The sequence below is a fragment of the Pungitius pungitius genome, chromosome 1 (genome assembly GCF_949316345.1).
Source record: "Pungitius pungitius chromosome 1, fPunPun2.1, whole genome shotgun sequence".
NCBI classification, from domain to species: Eukaryota; Metazoa; Chordata; class Actinopteri; order Perciformes; family Gasterosteidae; genus Pungitius; species Pungitius pungitius.
The window spans coordinates 34,753,149-34,775,089 of record NC_084900.1 but is presented as its reverse complement, the minus strand read 5'-3'; the positions used below and the strand labels follow the sequence as shown (position 1 = coordinate 34,775,089).

At 45.6% G+C, this 21,941-nt stretch overlaps 1 protein-coding gene across 15 annotated transcripts in view; it reads right to left on the bottom strand.

Moving 5' to 3' along the window:
• Nucleotides 1-21,862, bottom strand: part of LOC119223542 (rap1 GTPase-activating protein 1-like) — a 37,788-nt gene extending 15,926 nt beyond the window's left edge. For 8 of the 15 annotated variants that reach the window (XM_037480881.2, XM_037480880.2, XM_062565994.1 and 5 more), the window contains exons 1-3: nt 15,024-15,180; nt 7,389-7,424; nt 444-537 (exon numbers count right to left, since the gene is read on the bottom strand). In XM_037480881.2, coding sequence (XP_037336778.2) covers nt 444-537; nt 7,389-7,424; nt 15,024-15,067 — 174 coding nt within the window. In that variant the 5' untranslated portion in view covers nt 15,068-15,180. Of the gene's footprint in view, nt 1-443; nt 538-1,335; nt 1,540-1,725; nt 1,792-7,388; nt 7,425-15,023; nt 15,183-21,771 lie in introns of those variants that run through there. The other 7 variants (XM_062566003.1, XM_062566021.1, XM_062565999.1 and 4 more) reach the window with 5 other exon arrangements.
• Between the last annotated feature and the right edge of the window lie 79 nt (nt 21,863-21,941).

Below are 21,941 nucleotides of genomic sequence, written 5' to 3'. Positions count from 1 at the left end.
AACGTCCTTACGTGAGTCTTTTGATTGAACAATGACGACTCCTCAGACGAGCTACACTTTGTCTGCTTCGATGGCCTCAGACTCGTCCGGCTTGTATTGAGAATAACTCGTCATCAAGCTGACACTTTCCTGATAAAAATAGATTTGGTATTATTTGAATCGGGCGAAGATGATCGTCCCAGACACAAAGCCCTGTGCGCTCAAAGGAGGACACGAATAAAAATGCAAAGCAACGCCGCAAGCAGGAAGCCTGAGTCCAACAGTGGCGACAGATGAAGTGTGAGACAGAAGGCCGAGCGAGCGCGTCCAGATAGAAGCAGGTGGAGAGACTAAATGAGCAGAGACGCCGCGTGAGGTTCACACATGGGTCGCTGGGGTAAGGTCAGGGGTCAAATTGCAACTCAACCCCCCCCACCCACCCCCGCTAGTCGTCCTCCTCCTACCTTGTGGAATGGCGAGGTGGTGTACGGGGCCGTGGGCTGGAGCAGCTGGGGCTCTAGTGTTGCAGACATTTGTGGGTCACTCCCATCTTGTTTCCTACGATCAGACAGATGAAAAAGAACAGAAAAGGTCGTGTTTGGGATCAAGCTAAAGGACAGGAGAAAAAAAAAGGCAGAAATAATGCTCAAACTCATTCATCCACACCACAGAATGCATTCATATGTACTATATATGTAGAGAACAAGCTGCTACTGATGGAGGGACACAATGCTTCCAACTCTCTGGTGTAACACATTGATAATTCAAAACCCAACGACACCACCGTCCTTTGCTCTAAAGTCAATATCTCCAGCGGGACAATTCATCCCCACACGACCACTGGTCGATACCCCCACTTAACGGCGTCCCCTGTTGACCAGTGGCGAGGCTTTGATTGATAAATACACTCTATTTCAAAGACACAAGGTGATGGTTTGCGATGAAAACGGATCGGAAATCCTTGTGTCAAATATGTGTCAGCTCTCCGTATCTAGGTGTCAAAATCCTCCTGAATCTAAAAGGTTTGCAAGTAGAGCGTACGAAGAGGATGAGGATGAGGAGAAGACAAACAGATGCTCAAAGTGGAACAGCGACCCGGGATGGAAATCTCTAAAATAAAATATAGGGGACGAAAAGATGAAAAACAATAAATATGAACACCTTTCTCAGCAGGGTCAATAAACCCAAACCTCGCACACCGCTGTTCTTCACACACCTGTCTGTTCCACTTGGCGTTCTCACACGACACTGAAGCCACGGCTTCATCACAAACACCACAACAAGTTACATAACCCCCCCCCCCCAGCTGGTCGCCGATGCACCACACAAATCAGCAGCGGGGCGAAGCCTACTCACACAGTGGCAGCTGGACGCTCCGCGGGAAGTCCGGGCACTGACCAGCAGTCTGACAGATGACTCACTGTCTATGCCCTTCTCCTCCAGGAAAGCCCTGCCTCCCTCCCTCTCTCTCTCCCTCTCTCTATCTCTCGCTCTACCTCCCTCCCTCCCTCTCACTTTCTGTCTCTCTCCCTTTCCTCCTGCTCCGGCTTCAGTTCACTTGCTGCTTTCAGTCGGTCGTTCACCTGCTGGCCTCACTCGCCGGCTCTTCGGAGGGTCGCACGCTGCCAGTGAGCATCCCCTCTGCCGCTGACTCTCCTCCCTCCCTCCCTCCCTCCCTCATTCACTCACTCTCCTCCCACCCAGTCCCTCACGCACACACATATGCATTCTTTAGTTGTCACTTACTCTCATCTCCACCCTCTCCGCTGTAAAGCTCAACCATGCGTGATGTGGTCCTTTCCAAAATCTCGCGCCCCCCCCCCCCCCAACCCACCGCCCCCACCCTTATCCCCTTCAAAAGAAGGAGACATCCACCCCTCCCCCTTCCCCCCCCCCCCATCATCCATTCAGGGGACGACAGAAGTCTGCCGCTCAGAAAGAGAAAGGAAAGAAGGGCTGATTAGACTAATGGGCGTTGCCTTCGATCCGCACCCTGCCTCATAAGCCGGCTAATGGCTGTTGCTGTGGCAACCACATCAGCCACATGTGAAGAAAAAACACACACAAATTCAAAGTCATGTTGATTTTGTCATGACATGGACAAGGCAATTCTGTCCAACATTTAGCACCAACAGCTGCCACTCTTAGGTCCCAGCAGAGCCATCACCAACGTGGCCAATAAATCCCTCACAAACAATATTCTCTGCAGCAAGAAGATTGACTCATCTGCCGAGCTTCTAAACGGAAAGGCATGCACCTAAAGTATGTGTGTGCGTATATGTGTGTGTGTGTGTGTGTGTGTGTGTACTGTACGTGTCGGGCATGAAGAGATAACAAGGGATTAGAGCACAGCCCCCTTACTGTGCTCCATTAGGAGCTTTGTATTGTGATAAACAAAAGAAATAATCCTCTCACGTGGCCAAAGCTTCCTGGTAAAAAGAAAGAAAAGGAGTAAATCATATCATCAGACAGCACTTCCCTTTTGCAGAGATTAGGGGTGATTTGTAATGACTTGGTTGGAACTGTGACTTCTCTATAAGCCGCTTCCTGAAGATCAATATATTTATACACATACAAAAGGGTCAGAGCTCAGGACCATGGGTGGGGAGGGGGTTTAAACAATGAGGTGGTTTTCCGTGAGGCCTTTCGTCAATAGTGCTTACAGATTTAAAAAAACACATTATCGGGTAAGAGCAGGCGGACTGATGTTTGCAGATCAAGGCCACGCGCGGTCTGGAGAGGACTTAACACTCTTCTAATAGTAAATAAGAGAACAACCAAAACAATCACACAGTAAATTCGGTTATGAGCCCCCCCCTCAGCTGCAGAGGGTTCCCATCCCAGTACGGAAGAGGCCAGTGGTCATTCTCCTCTCCTTCCCTTAATCCTTATACTCTGAGAATTTCTCCAATTTCCTCATCTCCTACCCTCATTCCACCTCAGGATCTTTAGCAGGTTAAGATAATAATAATAAATGATAATGGTTAAAGTAGCGCATCATTCTCAAAGGCTTAAGACGAGCCAAATCAAGAATCAGCAGGTATCACTAATACATGCAAATCAAAAACAAGTTCTGCAAATGAAACCCAGTGGGCGGTGAAGAGTGTAACCTGTACAATGTGTGGGTGTGTGTGTATCAAAGTGTGTGTGTGGCACCAGCCCATGACCCCAAAGGCCAAACCTCCAATCACAGACATGCAGGCAGCGCGGCAACATGGCCATGAATGAATGAAATATGAATGAGTTACTTTGGCACAACGATGGAGCGTCTCTCACGGGTTGAGATTTAATTAGCGGTGGTCGACCTCAGAGGGTATGGGGGGGGTTTAATGATTATTGCATCATTTCAGCAGGTTAGCTCCCCTACTGTTCCTAGATGTCCTTTATTCGTGTCACCACTTGCTCTTAAACAAATTCGCTCAGATGATGGAGCCCAGAGTCTGTTTGCAAGTCAAAGTAGGAGGGCCAACTTTACATCCCCAGCAGTGACTATGGTTTGATCATCATGAGGCTTTATTTTGAAACGTCATGTTTAATTACGCTACAACATCGGAGGGGGGGGGGGGGGGGGGCAGATGTGAAAGGTAAGCGTGTTTATGGCTCATGACTATAACTTTTATTATCCTGTGCAAACAGTTTGTTAAGCAGTGACGTCTGATGCACAAAGTAAACAGCAATGACACTAAATAGTGATAATATAGTATCAGTGTGCATGATAGCGGCGCTCTACAGCTGTCTCAGGTAGGTTTCACTTTCAGCACCATCTCCATCGTAGTTTTAAAGCATTGATCCAATTACGTTTTGTTCTGAAAGTGGCTTGAGGGACACGCGCGGTAAAATGAATCCTCACGAAAGAAACAACAAAGTCAAAAAGCTGGGAAAGATTTTGACTTACTGACCCCTAAGATCTCGGCCCCATGTCGGCCTACCCTCACTGAACTCGAAGGTCTGACCTCATTTCATTCATAACCACTGCCGACAAATCCTCAAACACAAATCACTTAAGGAGCAAGTTGTTGATAATGTGTGTGAAAATGCATTTCAGGAGGTCAGACCTCAACAGATTGGTGCTCTGCGTCATGGTGTGCGACGCCGATGACACTGAAGAGGTCACATGTAAGTAACCAACCTGCTTGTTCCATTTTTACTTTTATTTTTTTCAAATTTGCCACGAAGAAGGAACACCTGGTGCCTCGGTTGGCAATAAATTACCACACAAATGGAGCCTGGAATTGCCGTGTGTTCAGGGTCGTTCTGTACCAGCCCCCCCCCCCCCTCCCCCCTCCCTTCAGAAGGACCTGCAGCACTCCCACTCAAAGAAAGTTTGGCTCCATGAATGTACCGTATGTAACATGACCTTTAACCTTGAACTTTTCAAAGCAGAACCTTCCGGGCCTTTTTGTGCGATAGCTATGAGAGGCACTGCTGCCGCAATCAGACAGAAGCAAATATTTGACGCATTTAGAAAATCAGATAAGTCTGAGAAGCTTTTTGTTCCCTGGGGAACTGTACTTGATTGTAAAATCATTAAGATATGTCCAGCATCTCTTATCAGGACAAAATACACCAACTGTTTTGACTTGGAGGGACTGAGGCACGTTACATATGACGTAAAACTGTATTAATGTGAAGAAAGAAATAACAAAATGCTTTATGCATTGAATGATGAATAATAAAATGTCTGCTGTGTGAGGAGCCTCCTTGATGGATTTCCTGGAGCCGACACCCCCCCCACCCCCCCAACAGCTGGCCACATCCCGCTTGCATAAGCCATGAAGAGCAGGTGTTTTTGAATAAAGCATGTTCACTCAGTCAGTCTTTGGGTATTGGATTACTAGCTGGCTTATCTCTCACAATATCACAGTCCAGATTTCCTTGGAAACACCCCCCCCCCCCCCCCACACCCCCACCCCCCTCTTGGGAAATCACCGTCATGTGGATGTGTCTCTTCAATGCCTGCAGGTCACAGAAGGATCGGCTCGTCCTCTTTTTAAAGTCGCTGTAGCTCTGTATCCAGTGGTCTTAAACTCCATGCAGGTGGATTGACCCTCCCCATCAAAGACAAGAACAACTACAATGTAAAGTCCTGACTGGCTTTTCATCAATATCCCCAGAATGACAGGTGTCAATAACCACGAGGGATACATCCTCAAATGCATGCTCTGGGATATGGGTTGTATCCTCTGGCCCTTTCACTGGCGCCTTCATGGTTTCTCATGCTGCCGCTGGATGCTGGACGACATGTCGCGATTTGGGTTATTGAGACGGGTAGATAGTCTGGTCTGATCTGGCGTGACAGTCCGCTCTCTCCCACCACCTCTCTCTCCTCCAGACAAACTCAGCTCGACACACACAGATGAGCCGAGCAGACACCCGGCCCGGCTTCACGCCGCGGACGGGAGCGCCGTGTGCCGAGGAGACGGATGCAGAGTGACATCTCGTGGGAAATCAGCGAACACAAACAGCCGAGTGTGTGCACAGACGCCTCTTAGGTGTTTTGGGGCGGAAACAGGAGACAGAAGATGAAATGGGCCTAGAATTTAGAAAGCATCATAAAAATAGAATGTGGTATTGCGTCACACAATTTGGAATGAACGGCGAGGTCATCTGAACAAGACAGTGGACGTTTGATGAGTCTAAAACAAAAGTACAGCCCTGTCAAAAGTGCCTCATGAGTAAAAGTCTAAAAGTTTTTCCGTCTGTACGACCGATTCAAAGATATCATTTTAACCAATAACAGAAGGATTACAGCAGACTACACTTTCTACCACTAGAGGGCAGACAACAGGGCAACCAAAACCAGCACAACCATTGAACACAGTTGGACTCAAACTTAACATCATTTCTGCACAAAAAAGGTTTGATTAAAAAATGTAAATTTAATGTTTGAAAATGTACACTACTTGAACCAATGCTCAAACTCATATTGTCCAAAATAAGTCCAGAATTAAGGATTTAAGTTTCCACATTACACCTCCAGAAGCTGCATGTTGGACAGTGATCGGTTTCCTAACTTGAAATCAAACATAAACTGTTTTTTGCAGTTAAACTTTCCTTCCTGCAGACAAATGTGAAGGAAATAAAAGTCCAAAAAAAGACTCCAGCTCTGCAGAGTGAAGCTAAAACACTCAAGAGAAGTCAAAATAATACACAGTTTTGATTGGCGGCAGACTTTAAGTCGTCATTGCCACATGCATACATGTGTGATGGGTTTAAAAAAGTAAAACATGCAGTTTATTGCTGCATTTCGAGAAAAGGCTGATATCTTCAACTGATGTCAAGTTAATCACCGTTAAGGAAGAACCGGCAGCAACAACAGAACCCGAGGGCGGCGGACTTTCCCTGTTAAAGGTCAGGTGGTCCGAGGCCTGGATATCAGGGGCCAAGTTGTTTCACAGGAGGTTATACAACGAACAGCTTTTCCCCCCAATGATCCATCGTGCTCCGGGGGCAGAGTGGACCTTGGGCCCGGATGTTTGCTCGTATGTGTGTGGGAGAGAGAAAGAGAAGAAGAAGAGAGGCTCTTATGCAACATCTCCGTTTAGACCCGTTGTCCACACTGACACTGACTCTGCCATTTGCTGCCATCGGGGGAGCTTAGCAGGACGGGATTACAGCCAATTACAGGCCTCCCCCGAAGAGCGAGGAGCATCTGTTTATTGTCTATGAACAGATGGGAGGGGGTCATTTAGCATTTAAACAGGAGTCAAAGGATCAAATCCAGAGATGCTGTTTTCTTTATTTATGTTTATGTTCTGCGTGATGAAAGTCTTAATGTCTTTGAATAAAAAAAGCATCACTTTTATTGTATTGTAACGTTCCGCGCCAATAAAGAGCCAGTTTATGATTATTTGAGTTTATTGTCGCTGTTGTCGGCCACAGCCACGACGCCATCCAAACACACACGTAAGAACCCGACTTCCCACAACTCCCCGCAACTCCCACTTCCTGTGTTCCCCAAAATCTACACACATTACACCAGAAAGGGCGGTACCGCAACCCTGGCCTAAGTAACAGTAACAGTAATCATAACCATATACATTTAGAAGCTTAAGACACGCTACAGTATGTATGTCTTAAAATAAATGGTAAAACAAATATTTTTTTCCCAATATTTTTTTCTTAGGACTCATTTTTTTTTTAAATCTTGTCCAACAGATCAGGTACGGTTTTGACTTTGGCTCTCCCAGTTGTTTTTTCGTTGCAGCCAGACATGGATGGGGGCTGAGCCCAACGCGTTGAGGAGTGCGGCGTACACCTGCACGCTCAGCTCGCCATGCCGGCACTGCAGAGATAGCGGCGCCCCCCCCCCCCGTCTGATCTGCCTTTCACACACTCGCTCACACTCGCCATTGTCTCAACGTGCTGTCATAATTTAACACATTCATTGAGAAAGGAGAAGAACTCACCATAAGCTTCTGGCCTTGGAGAATGTCTTGTCAACTCTAAAAAAAAAACAAGAGAAGAGAATAAATACAGCTGTTACAAACAAATTATTTAAAGTTAAACTAATTTCATGTCTTTGTAGAAAATAAAGCATGCATTAGTCAGGGTACACAAACTACTATATAAGCGTGGTAAGGGCAGAGGGATAGTGCACCAACGTTCCATTTGGTTACCCTGCGACATCTCCCAGGATGAGAGGAGGTTTACAGGCTCGGTGCTTCCAGAGACCAAATGGGAATTGTAATGGTGGATAAATCAAAGATAATAAAAATACCATCCATCCTTCCGTCGCTCTATAAAAAGATTTGTGCAGTAATCCTCTCACACAGTAACCACATGACTGCTGAGGTTTGGATGCAAGGCGCTGCTTCTGACCACAGGGGGCACTGTTCGTGTAGGAGAGAAGCCTCATTTCTGATAGGTGTAGTTCATAAAAAAACTCCCTGTGCTCATCAACCAGTAGGACTTGAATCATGACACAAAACATCACCATCATAAACATAAGCACTGGTCTTTAGAGGCAACAACAAGGTCAGCGATTCATACTGATAACTGTTGAAAAATGGGGGCGGCGTGTCGGCTGCACAAGAAAAAGGGAACGCTTCATATGCGTCTCGTGGATCCTCCTCACGAGACCCCAATGAGCAACACAAAAGGCAATATGTGTTAGAAAATAATCCTCAAAGTGTTGATTTCACATTGTTTTCTTTCCTTGCTGATGACCTTATCTCCCATGGCAACATGTTGGGCTCCATCCCTGACGCCCCTGACTCCGACACCGTGGTCCCTAAAGCGGCACGGCTCACGCCTCTTACTCATCTTTCCCCGGACGTGATTTGTTTTCACAAAACCCGAAGGACCTAATATCCAGTTCTGGAAAAAAATAAAATAAAATAGGTGAAGAAATAAGCCTGAGAGCGGCGTGTCGGTAGCTTTGGAACGCTGCACAGTGGTGCTGTGAGCCAAGTGATGGAGAAAGAAAGATAAAATACCCTCAATGTCAACGTTAAGATGCTGATGTTTAACTGGTATAACGTTCATCAAGGTCACTATTAATGGAACAGTAGATCTTTGGGCCGTGGATGGGGCGGAAGAAAGTAAGACACGAGAATGCTACTTTGATCGCTTTCAAGTGTACATCATCCCCGAGACAATAGTCATAATGGCTCTTTACAAGTGTATCAAAAAAGAATACATAGCTAGTCTCTTCAAAGTGTTTTGACCAAACTGAGGCAGCTTGAGAAAAGGCTGTAATCACGCTAACAGTGAAGAGACTATAAGAGACCGTGTGGTTTTCAGGATTCATTCGCCATGAACAAAAATGGCCCGTATAAAACCATCTAGTTTCTGCTTATTCAAATCAATAAACTCATATTGTGCGTCGCCGGTGTACCGGTAGCCGGTAGAGGAGCGACACAAGGGACCATTGTGAAAGTCCCTGACCCAATGGGTCAATTTGATGTTTGCAGCCCGAGGGCCACGCACTGCCGAGCCGAGAGTGTGACCCCGAATACTTGAACAAGGTTCAACAAGTGGCCACGTAGGACCTTTAAAGCTCACGCGGGAGCGATCCAAGTTGACCACATTCAACACCGTGTTCGGGTGGTACCACCGACTCATCGGCCTACCTATTGGACAGGTATCTCCCCTAAACCACTTTGACAGGGACTCACACAGATAGTTGGCGTCCTCATGTACTGCAGAATAAAGGTCGACCTTAAGGAGGCCAGGACTTAGGCTTAACCCGGGGGAGAGCACGATCTGGGCCAAAGACATCATCTATTTCAGGCGCCGCATCACCAAAGACGTAATCTAGCCTGATCAAGACCAGATTTCGGGGGCGCGAGAGACACGGAGACACCCAAAAGGTGAGCAAGAAACAACCCTCGGCTCGGTTAACTATACGTCAGAGTTCAAACATATTCCAGTTTCAACAAAGAGTCTACTATGGCAGAAGAGCCTCCAAAAAGGATGGAGCCTTTTACTATCGTCCAGCTGTTTGTTCTACAGACAGTCTCCGGGAAGTCCGTGTCTGTCCAGGAGGACCAGCCTCCTGTGGACATGCAGGTACACACAGCATTTCACCTTTCAAGGTCACCACGCTTAAAGCAACACACAGCTCAAGTTACTGAGAAAAAGGATGTCAGAGGAGAAAGGAATATGGCCTCAGAGCTCCGCCAAATTACTTGAAACCACAAGATGACTTTTCAAAAATTAATGACATCATCTTCAAGGGGGGGGGGGGGGGGGGGGTGAAATACTCATCAATACTTCACTGTTGGCACAGATGTTGCCCTGAATACACAATGGAAAGTAAAGTGCTCTCACAGAGCCGGTGAGATCATATTTTGGTGCAGGATGAACACGCAGATTGAGACGCTGGTTGGTGCCCCACCTGTCACATGCCTTTGGGCGAGTAAGAGCCAAAAGATAAGCAAGATCGCTAGCGATCAGTCCAACGAGAACTGTGCTCACAGGTGTTACAGCAGGTATTTCGAGCTTTACAGGCTGCGTGGCGCAGGCACACGGCAGACAGGAGGCCCCCGGGCGCTTTGTCAGCGCGCGGAATCTCCCAGAGAATGTGTGCGGGTTGCACACTGTGCTTGGAGACGCTTATCGCCAGGCCAGGAGGTGTCCCCCCCCCCCCCCCCCTCCGACAACCGCTGGACCGGCTGCACGAAGGACAGAGCGTCCGATTCCAGGATCAGTGAGCTGCAATAACAGCAGACAAGTGGCGCCAAGACAGCACATACCTCACGGGCAGCACCCCCTAGAAATGTATTGGACTTAGATAGGCAGCGTACTCACAGTTACAGCACATTTTATACAAAACATGACACAGTGCTGTAATCTGCTGCGGATGGCATGTTAACGATGGTATTGTGTAAGTCTTTGTTGCCTCCAACTTGCAGGATCTTGCAACAGCCCGTATGTTATGAATCAATATATATGTATAATGTATATATAATATAGAAACAAAAGCTTAAAGCTTCCTCCTTCTCAGAAAACGGCGTAAGCGCGAGGAAACGGGCCCTTTGGGGTTTGTTTGTATGCCACTGCAGAAGGTCGCTCGTCATTTACAACTCCTGGACCTTCAAATGGGTTTTTCGTGGTGCTGTTTCAACCTTTAAAGAGTGTCGATTTCAGCGATCCCGACAGTGTGCAGATGAATCAGACCATCTGCACACTGCACAGTGGCCCTTGGTAGCCTTAAAACGTATGGGTTGTCTCCCGAGAAGCTTTGTTCTGATGAACCGCCTCACTAACAATAACATTCTCTAAACCTCGTCCTGAGCAGCTCACCCACTCTCAAGTTTCGTGAAATTCCCATAAAGTGAAATCAACCAGGGTGTGTCGAGGATATTGGATAAAGGCTCCAAACTGAAATACCAAGACCATTTCAGGAAATTTACTATATTACTTCAGCTATACAACATGATACCCATAAGGAGAGACCTCATGGCAACATACTGGGAAAGATGAAGACACATTTGTCCAAGATTACAGAATAAAGAGGCTCTTTAAGCTGCTAAAATCTGCTTACACTCAAATATTGTGTGTCTGACATCAACGGAAGGGCTGTGCAAGCTGTCTGAAGGCAGAAAATAAGGGTGTTTTCAGAGATAGGTCACTTTATATCTAATAAATATAACTGTAAAAAGGTTGGTTGAAGATGCAAACTACATATAATTAGAATATATATTTTTGCACATCCAAATCTCCCAGTAAAAAAACGTTAGTGTGTCCTAGTTGTGATTTGAAGAAAGATGAACCGGCTTACATCCCAGGATCTGGTGGCCAAACGCTGACGCCTCTTTTTAATGCTTCTCTCACGCTCTCCACTAGGTAACGACCGAACGCTGGTTACCATGGAAACAAACATCAGCGAGGGATGGGCGGGCTCAAGGAGGCCACAAGAAACCCTCAGCCATCAGCTAGTTGCTTCAACTTAATCTGACTTAAAGCCCAACTCTACATTTCTTTATTTCTTTTAAACGTTTTCTTCACTCCAGGAATCGGCTGAGGCCTGCCGTGTCAAGTCAGCAACACTGCTCGCGGCAAGTAGGTCGCCAGACTGGATGGAGGAGTCGGTCCGGAGGAAATCCAGCTCCAAGCAAATGTATTCTTTTTTTTCTACCACCAAATATGCCGTCAGTCATAGGCAGACACATGACTAAGCGGATCACCTAAGAAGGTCTGGGACAAAATCACATCAGCTTTTCGATTCAGCTTTCATTGTTTCTTCTTGTAGTTTTACACCCACAAATTAAAGCACGGCTTGGAGCTCCGAGTTGTGAAACTAAGAACTTGAAGAATCCATCAAACAGTCAGACGCCTGGATGAATCCAGCATGAGAGCCCATTCAGTTTACTGTGAACGAGGTATTCCTCATTTCCACACCTAATAAACACCGTATTCCAGTGTCAGGCTTAGCCATTGTCCCTCAGGATAGGAACTGGATAGAAAATAGATTCTTAGAGAGACACAAAAGGCTTGGAGTAATGCTGAACAACATCTTCCCACATAACGCACTGGGTAGTAACAAGAAACGTTGTCCAACAGCACGTGACCACATGCAGCCTGGATACTGTATCTCGAGCCAGCGTACTGAATGTTTCCATTGACGGAGACACGGGCATAAAGTGGTTCAATGTCCTCGTCTAGCTACAGGACAGTAGGACGCAGTGTGCATGAAATCACACACACATGCTGGCACCCGAGCTTGGCTTACCGTGATATCTACGTGGTTTTGATACTGTAAAGCAGACATATTCACAAAAAGTCCATTCTGTAGTCGCTAACCTAGGAGTTTGATTAATTGCACGCCAAATTAAATCCATTACTGTGTAAGATACAGTCTTAGGGAGAGTAATTCAAAAGTCAGAGCATACCTTAACTGCAGCTCTCAGTACTAACAGCGCTAGTAGCTATCAGCAACAGTGCTGGGAAAGCTAACAGTGTTAGCTTCATGTTAGCCGTACGGCGCAATGTGAGGCACTAACACTGTTTTCCTGCTGCTCTGATAAAATCAAGATATAGAAAAATCTTTGAAAAACTGTTTGTGTAGATAGATTATGAATTGGTTAGATGAAGAAGAGATTAAAGTGTTGTTTTCCATTTGAAAATAAAATCCATGTTCTCCAGGTCAAGCCATGCATTTTATTTTTGTGTCATTCTCACTCCCAACCTTTCCAGCAGAATCATATAATACTTCATATGAAACATCGGTCTCCCGAGGGGGGAATTCACATAATTGTTTGGAACTCTTTAAACCCAACTTCTGTACCAAGTTAATTCATGTGCCATCTGGTGAGACCCAGGCTCAACATACTGTTATCTTGGCCCATATTATCCGTGGCCCTATAAGTAACCCAGCCGTGCCAAAGTCAACCCGTTCTTGCTCACTTCTTGAACCGCATCAGTTGTTAAGTTTTAACTTTTGTCGTGAGCCATTCGGTAGCAACAACAACTGTCTGGCATGACTGCAGAAGCACACCCTTTTTTTTGAAGCGGGTCCATCTGATGCACGAGTGCACAGTGGCACTCACAACACACGGGGCAATAATACCAATGGTTTTCGTCTTTATCAGGTCAAAAATCATATATATATATATATATATATTGTTAGCTGCGTGAGCATTAGGTAATTATCTGTAGCTCACTACGTGCTTCCCCCCCCCATTCTTCACCTCTGTGAATATGAATGCGACTGTCACAGTAAATAGTCACGGTGGACTCGCAGCGTGGGCAATGAAGAGCCCTCTGGTTCGTTCTACCACTGACCTTGGTGGGGGCCCTCGAGAAGCCTCCCGTTCTCAAGCAGCCCCGCGTTGTGGTCTAATCATCTTTTGTCAAACAAAAACATCCTCTCTGTGTGTCGTCTCCCTTTTTGTCCACGGCGAGATGTTTAATACATCGAGCCTTAGACAAGCCACTCAAAGCCAGGTGGAAACCTCTTGGTTTTCATCAAAGGAAAAACCCAAATTCTTGTTCTTTTGTTGGACGGGAGAGATCAATCTTGAACATGTTGATGAACATGTGCTATCGTTAATCTGCTTAAGAAGTCAGAAACACCCTGAAGGGTAAGTTGTCTCGTTGAGTTGAAGAAATGCCATTGGTCACCCAGCTGACCCAGAGAATGTGGGCCTGCTCGCATTTCAAAACAACGCAGGTATTTCCACTGGCTTGATTTCGAACGGGATTGACACAAATTCCAATGTTTGTATGTGGCATAAACACAGGCTGTGGGTCTGTGTTCATTTCATGGTTTAATAGTTTATAAGGAAACAGCCGCCAGGGACAAACAAATGCACACAGGGGACTCCATGGGACAAAAAAACAGGCGCGTAAGAGCAGATCCAAAGGATAAAAAAAATGTAAAAAATGTAAAAGATGTGAAGGATGAGCGTGGCTAAATCATGGTCACACTTCACTTATCAACATCTCTTCTGCCAAACAACAGCGTCCTGTCAAACATGGTGCTGTAGTGAATAAAAAAGGACGCACCCAAAGTCAAACAAAAAGCTAACACGTAACAACTCAAATTAAGTGGGAGCTCCATTAATATTTGATGCCAAGAAGATGGAGCGTGCTGCGCAGACAGAGAACCGTGAATAGCAGCAGGGGGGCAGAGCGCCATCGGACTGACCAATCGAAATGCCAAGTCATTCGGGGGGGGGCGCAGTCTTACAGAAGACAAATGTGCTGAACAACTGTCAAGATTACACAAGCCAATGATTGCAATTCATTAATTAGATGTGTGTTCATTTAATGGACACTTGTGGTGATCTGCCCATATTCACCACACTATTACCAATTAACACTTGTATTTTCAAAGACTTTTTACTTCGTACAAGCAAGAAAGCATGACTTTGTTTTTGATGAACAAAGGACCTTGACATGATGAAGCCGAGCTGTTAAGTCTGGCCAGGTGAACCACCAGAAAAGTAACGGAGCCCTTTGGGTTGCAATATCAATTATAAACGGTCTATATTTACTTTCTAACTCATTAATAGGGTTCATTCCTGGAAACCTTCTGGTAAATTATTACAAAAAACCAGCGAGCGTGGTGTTTGTCAACGAGCACGTTCTACCATCACCGCCCCCAGTCCAATGATGCTTTTGAATTAGCGTCTCTGTTGGTGAGGCCACCTTCGACACTCGCTTACACGTAACGCGGAGGTCCTCAAACCGCGTCTCTGACTCAAGGCGGTGAGGCGTTGGTGCACCTGCTCACCTTGAGCCTATTAGAAGGCTCCCGCTGCCCAGTGCCCTGCAGAGTTTCAAGTGGGAGCCATAAAAACACGGCAGACCTTAAGTGCCACCTGACACAACACACGACCCACATCCATCCCGCCTCCAGCTCTGCTGGGGGGGGGCTTCAATGCTTCTCTGTCTGTGCTTCTCTGCTCCTTAATATGAGACGTCTCTCCAGTAAAGACTGGTACATCAGTACGGTGACAGTCAAATGAAAATGGATCCCATGTACAATCAATAAAAGGTGCACAGTCATCAAACAGGCAGACAGATACACATTGAGACACACACACACACACACACACTGTGCGTTGTGGAGGAATAATCATTTTCATTCTTACCCTCCGTAGGCACCAAAAGTGAAACTCCTCTTCCTCTGCGGCATGCCGGCTGACGGATTGCAGAGAGCAGGTCGCCACGCTGCCGAACGGAGCCAACACTTGAGTCACTTACGCTGACTGAGCATGTCTGACTGTGTGTCTGATTATGTGTGTGTGTGTGTGTGTGTCTGCCGTCTGAGTCGCCCAACGTGCCCTGCCCTCCTCCCTGCACACACACGCCTCCTTCACAGGCAGGGGGGGCGGGGGGGGGGGGGGGGAGAAGAGGAGGACGAGGGAGGAGGTGAGGGAGGGGAGGGGGAAGAGGAGGGGTGTTGCTGACCAGTCTCCCAGGGGAACCGGGAGTGCGGTGCCATCCTTTCCTCGGTGAAAAAACAATCACATGACAAACAATATTTTTTTTTTCTTCTTTTAAACGGCTAATTGTAAAACAAGAGTATTGTGTGAAATCCCTGGGAAACAAGTCTGGCAACACTCTGCCCGTCACTAGGAGACAGCGGGTTAAACAGGGCGTAAACAAAGCCCAGATCCACTCCTCCAAGCGATGACGACCTTTGGGAACAAGTTTATGATCCGGGAACCCGTCTTGCTGCCAGCAGCAGGTGTCCCGCACCTTGTCTCAACGCTTCCACCAGAGCGGGCTGTTGGGTTTTGATTAACAACAGTGAACAATAGATTTAAGAAGGATTCCTAAAACACAAATAAGCCACGTGATAGACATTTAACTCTTATAGGGTCATCGAATGTCACAGGGAACACAATCAGTGTCTAATTCAGGAATAAATCAAACCTTTTGCAATCCAGGGCCTTAATCTCCCCAAAGACCAAACCAGGTCTTCATCACATTAACAGCAATGCGATGGTGTTCACTGAGAACGTAATCAATCGATGCACCAACAGAACCAGTACAATCACGCTGATGGAGGATTACATCATCTCCCCACGATGACATCATCCCTTTCGTCTGAGACTGCAGTTTTCTGAAAAGATTTCAACAAGAGTACTTGGCTCACTTGGTGGGTAAGGGACGTCACTTTGGATCTAATCAGTCAGATCTTTATTTGACAGTAATAATACTTATATGTCCATGATGGCGTCACTGTCCTATGTAATAGAATAGAATCTTGAAAAGTTCACATATCGACGTAACCAAAATAAATATTGAACAATTCAAATTCGCCAATCCTGAAAAGCATATCTTGAATCCTTTAATTTTATCAATAAATACAAAGCTATTTTAGGAGAGGAGTGGTAAAGGGACTGAGCACAAAGGTCAAAACTAAGTTGCCTCTTCAGAGTTGTTTGTGGGTGTGTTTTAAAAGGAGAATGACAAAAGCCGAGTTACTTTTAATCAGCTGAAACAATCAGAAATCAATTGCTTGATCCCTACAAACACCAGGCTGTTCTTTTCCATCCTTGGCACCAACTTTAAGCGGCACCCTATTGATTTGGCGCCTTGGTGCTGCCTTCAGAGCGCCGTCTGCGTTCCTGACAAATCAATCAACTTAAGCAGCTGTGGCGTGCGAGGCTCCCCAACGGGTGCAGCCCCGACTGACCGAGGCCTTTTAATCACATCACAAGGCCCAGTCCCCCCCCCCCCCCTCCTCCTCCTCCCCCCTCCTTCCTCCAGTTCAGGACAAGTGCAGGAAGACCCTCGAGAGGACAAAAGAAGCCGTTCCCTCCCAGAAACTACTGGTACTGTGACTGGTACTGCAACACTGATACATGCGATCATTTCTACAGGTGCAAACAGGTGTGTGAGTGGAGTGGAAGGGGGGGGCGGGGGGGTATTAGGGGCGTCTCCTCTCACTTGTATGTGTAAAAGGGAAGTTAATGTCCCATGAACTCAATCATGTATTTCCAGTGTGGAGAGAAGCAGAGCAAGGAGTGAGAGGGGGGGGGGGGGGGGCAAAGTCCATTCATTCATTCACAGCTCGGGTTTCATGGGACAGGAAATTTGCTCCCATGGAATAAATGAGCGTAAAAGAGAAGCATGCACTGATTAAACAGATTAAAAGGCCTTTGTTAAGGTTCACATCGTAATTTATCACTCGCTTTTATTTGCTGTGTCAAAAAAAGCTTTGTTTATAGTCATTAATGATGGACTCTCCTCTGTATTATAAGAGTGTTTTCTATCATAAATTGGCCATTCTCTGGTTACCAAAACAGGACAAATCAGGTCTTTGTGTTTAACTTGTTGCCTGGAGCAGAATTTTTGAGGAGCACAAATCAAAGGACTTTTGTCAACCTTCTGGGGAACAAGCTGCAGGTTTCTTTGCATGTTGCCCAACCAGAGGAGCTGGTAGAGCTCTTAAAGCCCCTTAAAAAAACAATGAATTATTCCACAATATTTGAAACTGTATCGTCATGAACCAGCTGCTTGTGGAGGGTGAACCTTCTAAATATTTTCCAGATACTTGGCTGAACGAGGACTACACACTCGGCTATTTGGAGAAGGTGAGTTTGCGGAAGAAGGGGTGCCACACAAATATTTGATCGGAGCGAATATTCAAAGGTCAATTGAGCAAAGTGGAAACAAGCCGAGCTTTATCTCCGCCAGCGCTTCATTTCCACCACACTGAGACGTGAGTGGAGCTGCTGTGGGATTAAAGCTCAGGCTACGCGTTGCTTTTGCTTCAAAACGAGTCATGCTGAACCAGAGAAGGTCTCCCATTTGGGGCCCAAACAAGCCAGAACCAGTACCATGGGATTGATATCTTTTTTTTGTTACACATCACAGCACTTACAGGGGTTCCCCTTTACCCCCCCCCCACACATCAATTGTACAAATAGACAAAGTAGTTCCAGAGTTATTACACTTTTTATCGTGGGTGTGCCATTTTCGGAGCAGAGGCAAAAAAAAAAGGGGGATAGCGTCCAAAGGGTTCGTTTGGTGTCACTTCAAAAAGAACAAAAAGGATGTTTACATCGCATGTGTTTTCTTCTTGGGTTTATGTCGAAATTGACACCAGTTTCTCTCCGCTTGCTGGACGAACGCCCCAAAAACAACACAGTTGAAAAGAAGCCACAGTACGGGGGAGATGAGGGTGCGGGACCCTTGGGGGGCCCCCGGGAGCCGCTACGAACAGCCTCATGCTCACGCACTGTTGCAGTCTCCTCCGATGGAAGGAGGCCCCTTCCCGCTCCACTCGGCTCACTTCTTGAGAGACGGTCAGCATGTGCCGTGAGAGCGACTCGTGCACGTTTGGGTTTTTCATCAATTTGCCTCATTTTAGTGTCACAAATTGCAATTCTGAGAATTCTTACCAATAACCTGACAGTGGAGGGGCTTCCTGAAAGGTTTCAGCCTCAAAATCAACAGCTTGTGGCATTTTTTTTTTTCAAAGGCAATAAAGATTTGGAGGATGGAGGATCACAGCTACCGGGGACATGTGGCCCATCGATCTCTGCTGCAGTAAAACATCTGTTTCAGGGTTGGTAAAAAAATAATTGAAAAAAGTACTTCTTCAAGTGGGACTGAATGCAGAATTGTAAGCGGTGGTCAGTAAAAAGCAGCGTGACAGCGCCCTCTCCTGGATTCTACTAACATTATTATTCATTGGAGTATGAATAATTAAAAAAAGGGATTTTTAATAATCTGAACTTTGCATTAAATGAGTATTGTTACTCCCGTACGGAATATATAATACGCAGTTGTCAGTTCCACGACTGCAGATGAGTTATTTAAACATACAGTATTTATTAGCTAGCATTGTACCTCATTTGTTTGCTGTCTGTCACACAGCTCAGTGGTGCAGAGAAGAAGCTAAAGGAAGTCATTAAGGAGAGGAATAGAACGTAGCTTTTCTTATTCATGCTTATCGATTACAACCCTTTCATCATCAGTGGGACCAGTTTGAGTTGTATTAATTCCTCACCACTGCATTGAGCGCGTTTGTGTCTATGGAAATGGAAAATAAGGAGGACAAATTGATGGTCGGGTATCATGTCAGCCGTGCTCATACTATTCAAAGCTGTACACTCTGTGTACGTGGCATACATGTGAAGATGTGGCCATCCTTCCTTAGTTTGTAACTTGCACACTCTAACACACACACACACACACACACCATCAAATAGAGTCACAATGCTGTTTTATAGTTTGTGATTTAAATCAAATTCCTCCATGTTTGGTCTATTTGGGGCAATGGTCCTTTAATAATAATACAGCCAGATGAAAGTGATACCGCAGCATATGACCCCACACTTTTCTGGAGGTTAATAAGGCCGACATGAGGCATGAGGATGTGAGAAAGCGCGTCAAGTCAAACCAGTTCAAATGAACCTCGAAGATTAAGCAGATGCCCCCTGGTTGGTACCGAAACGTCTGAATGGGCAAAAAGTACAACTTGTGAGGAACGGCGAGATTAAATCTAGAAGCCTCCATGAGCCTGACTCATTCGACGCCCAGCAGAGAGACAGAACACGTTTGCACTGGTCCAAGAGGACGTCCTCCTCTCAGCACAGAACACAGATACAGTTTGAAGAGGAATAATTAAACAGGGAAGGAAATGAAGCGGCCAATTAAAAAAAAAAAGACCTGTAAGTCACCATGAGGCTTTAAATATAGTCTGGTGTGCTGGGACAGATGTGTAATTAGGGTGTCTCGGGAGAAAATCCATCAAAGTGATATAACATAGCAGAGAAAGAGATGAAGAGGCGCATTGTTTACAGAAAGAACAAAACCGTGAGCAGAATCTCATTGATAAAAACAAGAATAATTGCTGTCCAATCACATCCGTTTTGCTAACCACTTTCTGTCAGGCTGCACAAGGCCTTCGTCCACTTTGCCTTCTCATCGCCGGCATGGGGGGGCAGGAGACAGTAAATTGCTCGTGCTCTTAATGGGTGCATCTTCACAGGCCTGCATGTTTGATCTTATGTGCATGATGATGATGAGCAGCCTCACACAAACCAGCCGATAAACGATCGAGGTGAAACTGGCGAACCAACTGGGATTCTTTGACAGAGTGAGAAAGCCTGGTTCTTCACATCTTTAATAGGCTGCTGAGGCACATAGAAATCACCTCAAAAATAGGAAAAAAAAGGTTCAAGTTGTCGGAATAAATTGAATGAATTTAAACCAGATGGTGGAATAGAGGTTATCAGTCATATAATTATCGTGGACACATTTGATCACACAAGCCTGAATTCAAAAGTGCCCTACTGCAGGACAATGGCTCCCATGAGGCCTCCCTCCACTCCTCATCTTCCCCCGACTCGCTGTTATTACATAAACTGATTCCCAATTCACTGAGCCCAACCTGCTTTTTCCTTTGTAGCTCGAGCTTCACCGTGATCAATAACAGCAAAACAGGATCAATAATAAAAAACAATGCGTGGCTTGTTGTCGTTTCTATTCGGCGCTTCTATTGTTTCACTTCGGAGGGAGGATGAAGGAATGTCGTCTGAAACGACAGGGAAACGTTCCTGCACTTAGCCAAAGGTCCCGTTGACATTAAATAATGGAAGAGGCTGCCAGAGCTCTCACAGCGACACACTCAACCAGAAACAAAGACGTGAACGTATGAAGGAAGGCCATTGGGAGACTCAGAGGTAAGGAAGGAGCTAGGGCTTAAGAAAAAGGGAAGAACCGAGGAGTGGAAGGATAAAGGGGGAGGAAATGGAACCGCAGAAGGATGTTGGAGGGAAGGTGTGGGGGGAGGGAGCTCAAATGTGTGTCATCACTTAAGGGACTCGTCAAAACATGTTTCTTTGTACATAATACATCCGTTAAATATATTCATTACGACTGGCTTGTTTTTCAGTCATTTGAGGCTAGAGATCGTTGACAAGCGAACGCGTGGAAAGAGGTCAGCACATTATGAAACATCTGGCAGCCCTCCTCCGCCCAGATGCAAGAGCCACTGGAGGCAGGCGGCCATGAAATAAAGTGAAACACCAGTCAAGGGTGCAAATGCAGATGCACCACCAGGATAAAAATGGGAATATATTTCCTTGTGGGGAAAAAAAAAAAAAAGATATGAATAAGCGAGAATTATATTATAAATTATAAAATTAAAGAATTATAAATCCAAATGACCATCGTGACAGTGGTTTTATTTGGGTAATGTCAGCCAATAAAGTGAAGTATACAATGTAACCTTAAGAGAAAAGAACTGAATCATAAAACTGTCAATACGTTTAAATGAACAAAATTACAGGCACTTACAAAAGCAGTGTTATGATTTGTATAAAATATTTAAATTGTTAATAGTTCAGTTTCAAAACTGTTTGAATCTTTATTTTGAAAATTGTTAGCATATGAAGATATTTCATATAAACATGAATAAGAATCAAGATACAAATTTAAGCTCAATATATTCGGGAACACAAGCTCAGATTATTTTGAAAGTTTCAGGGCCGGCCAGTTCCACGCAAAATATTAATATCCCAAGAGCTACTCAAACCTCACAATTTCAGCAAATTAACATGCGATCAGTCCAAATTAATTCTCAACGTCTCATTTGAAAGAGAACATTTGCCTCTGTATCAAAAAAAAAAAGTGAAACCCGGAATGAAAACAGATTTTTGCAGCACAACAGTGAACACAAACGTCCGAGGAGCGACGACGCCGAGCAAACCGAGAACTTCCGTACGGGAACAGCGCTCCAAAAAACTTGCTCGCTCTCTCATCTGCACCCGTCACACACACCAAACATCTGCACCAGTCACACACACACACACACACCAAACATCTGCACCATACGAGTACGTGTCAAAGCATGCACAGAGAGACAGAGAGCAGTACCTTCACGGTCGTCTTCATGCAGGCTGAACGAGTTTGTGATGCAGAGCACAGCGGTGATGAATGGAGGCTGCGCTGCCTAGCAACCAAACAACCAATCAAATAAATGGAAGACAATCTGACAGATCACTACGTGCACAACTCGCTAGATGTACGATTCTAGAAGAGTGATA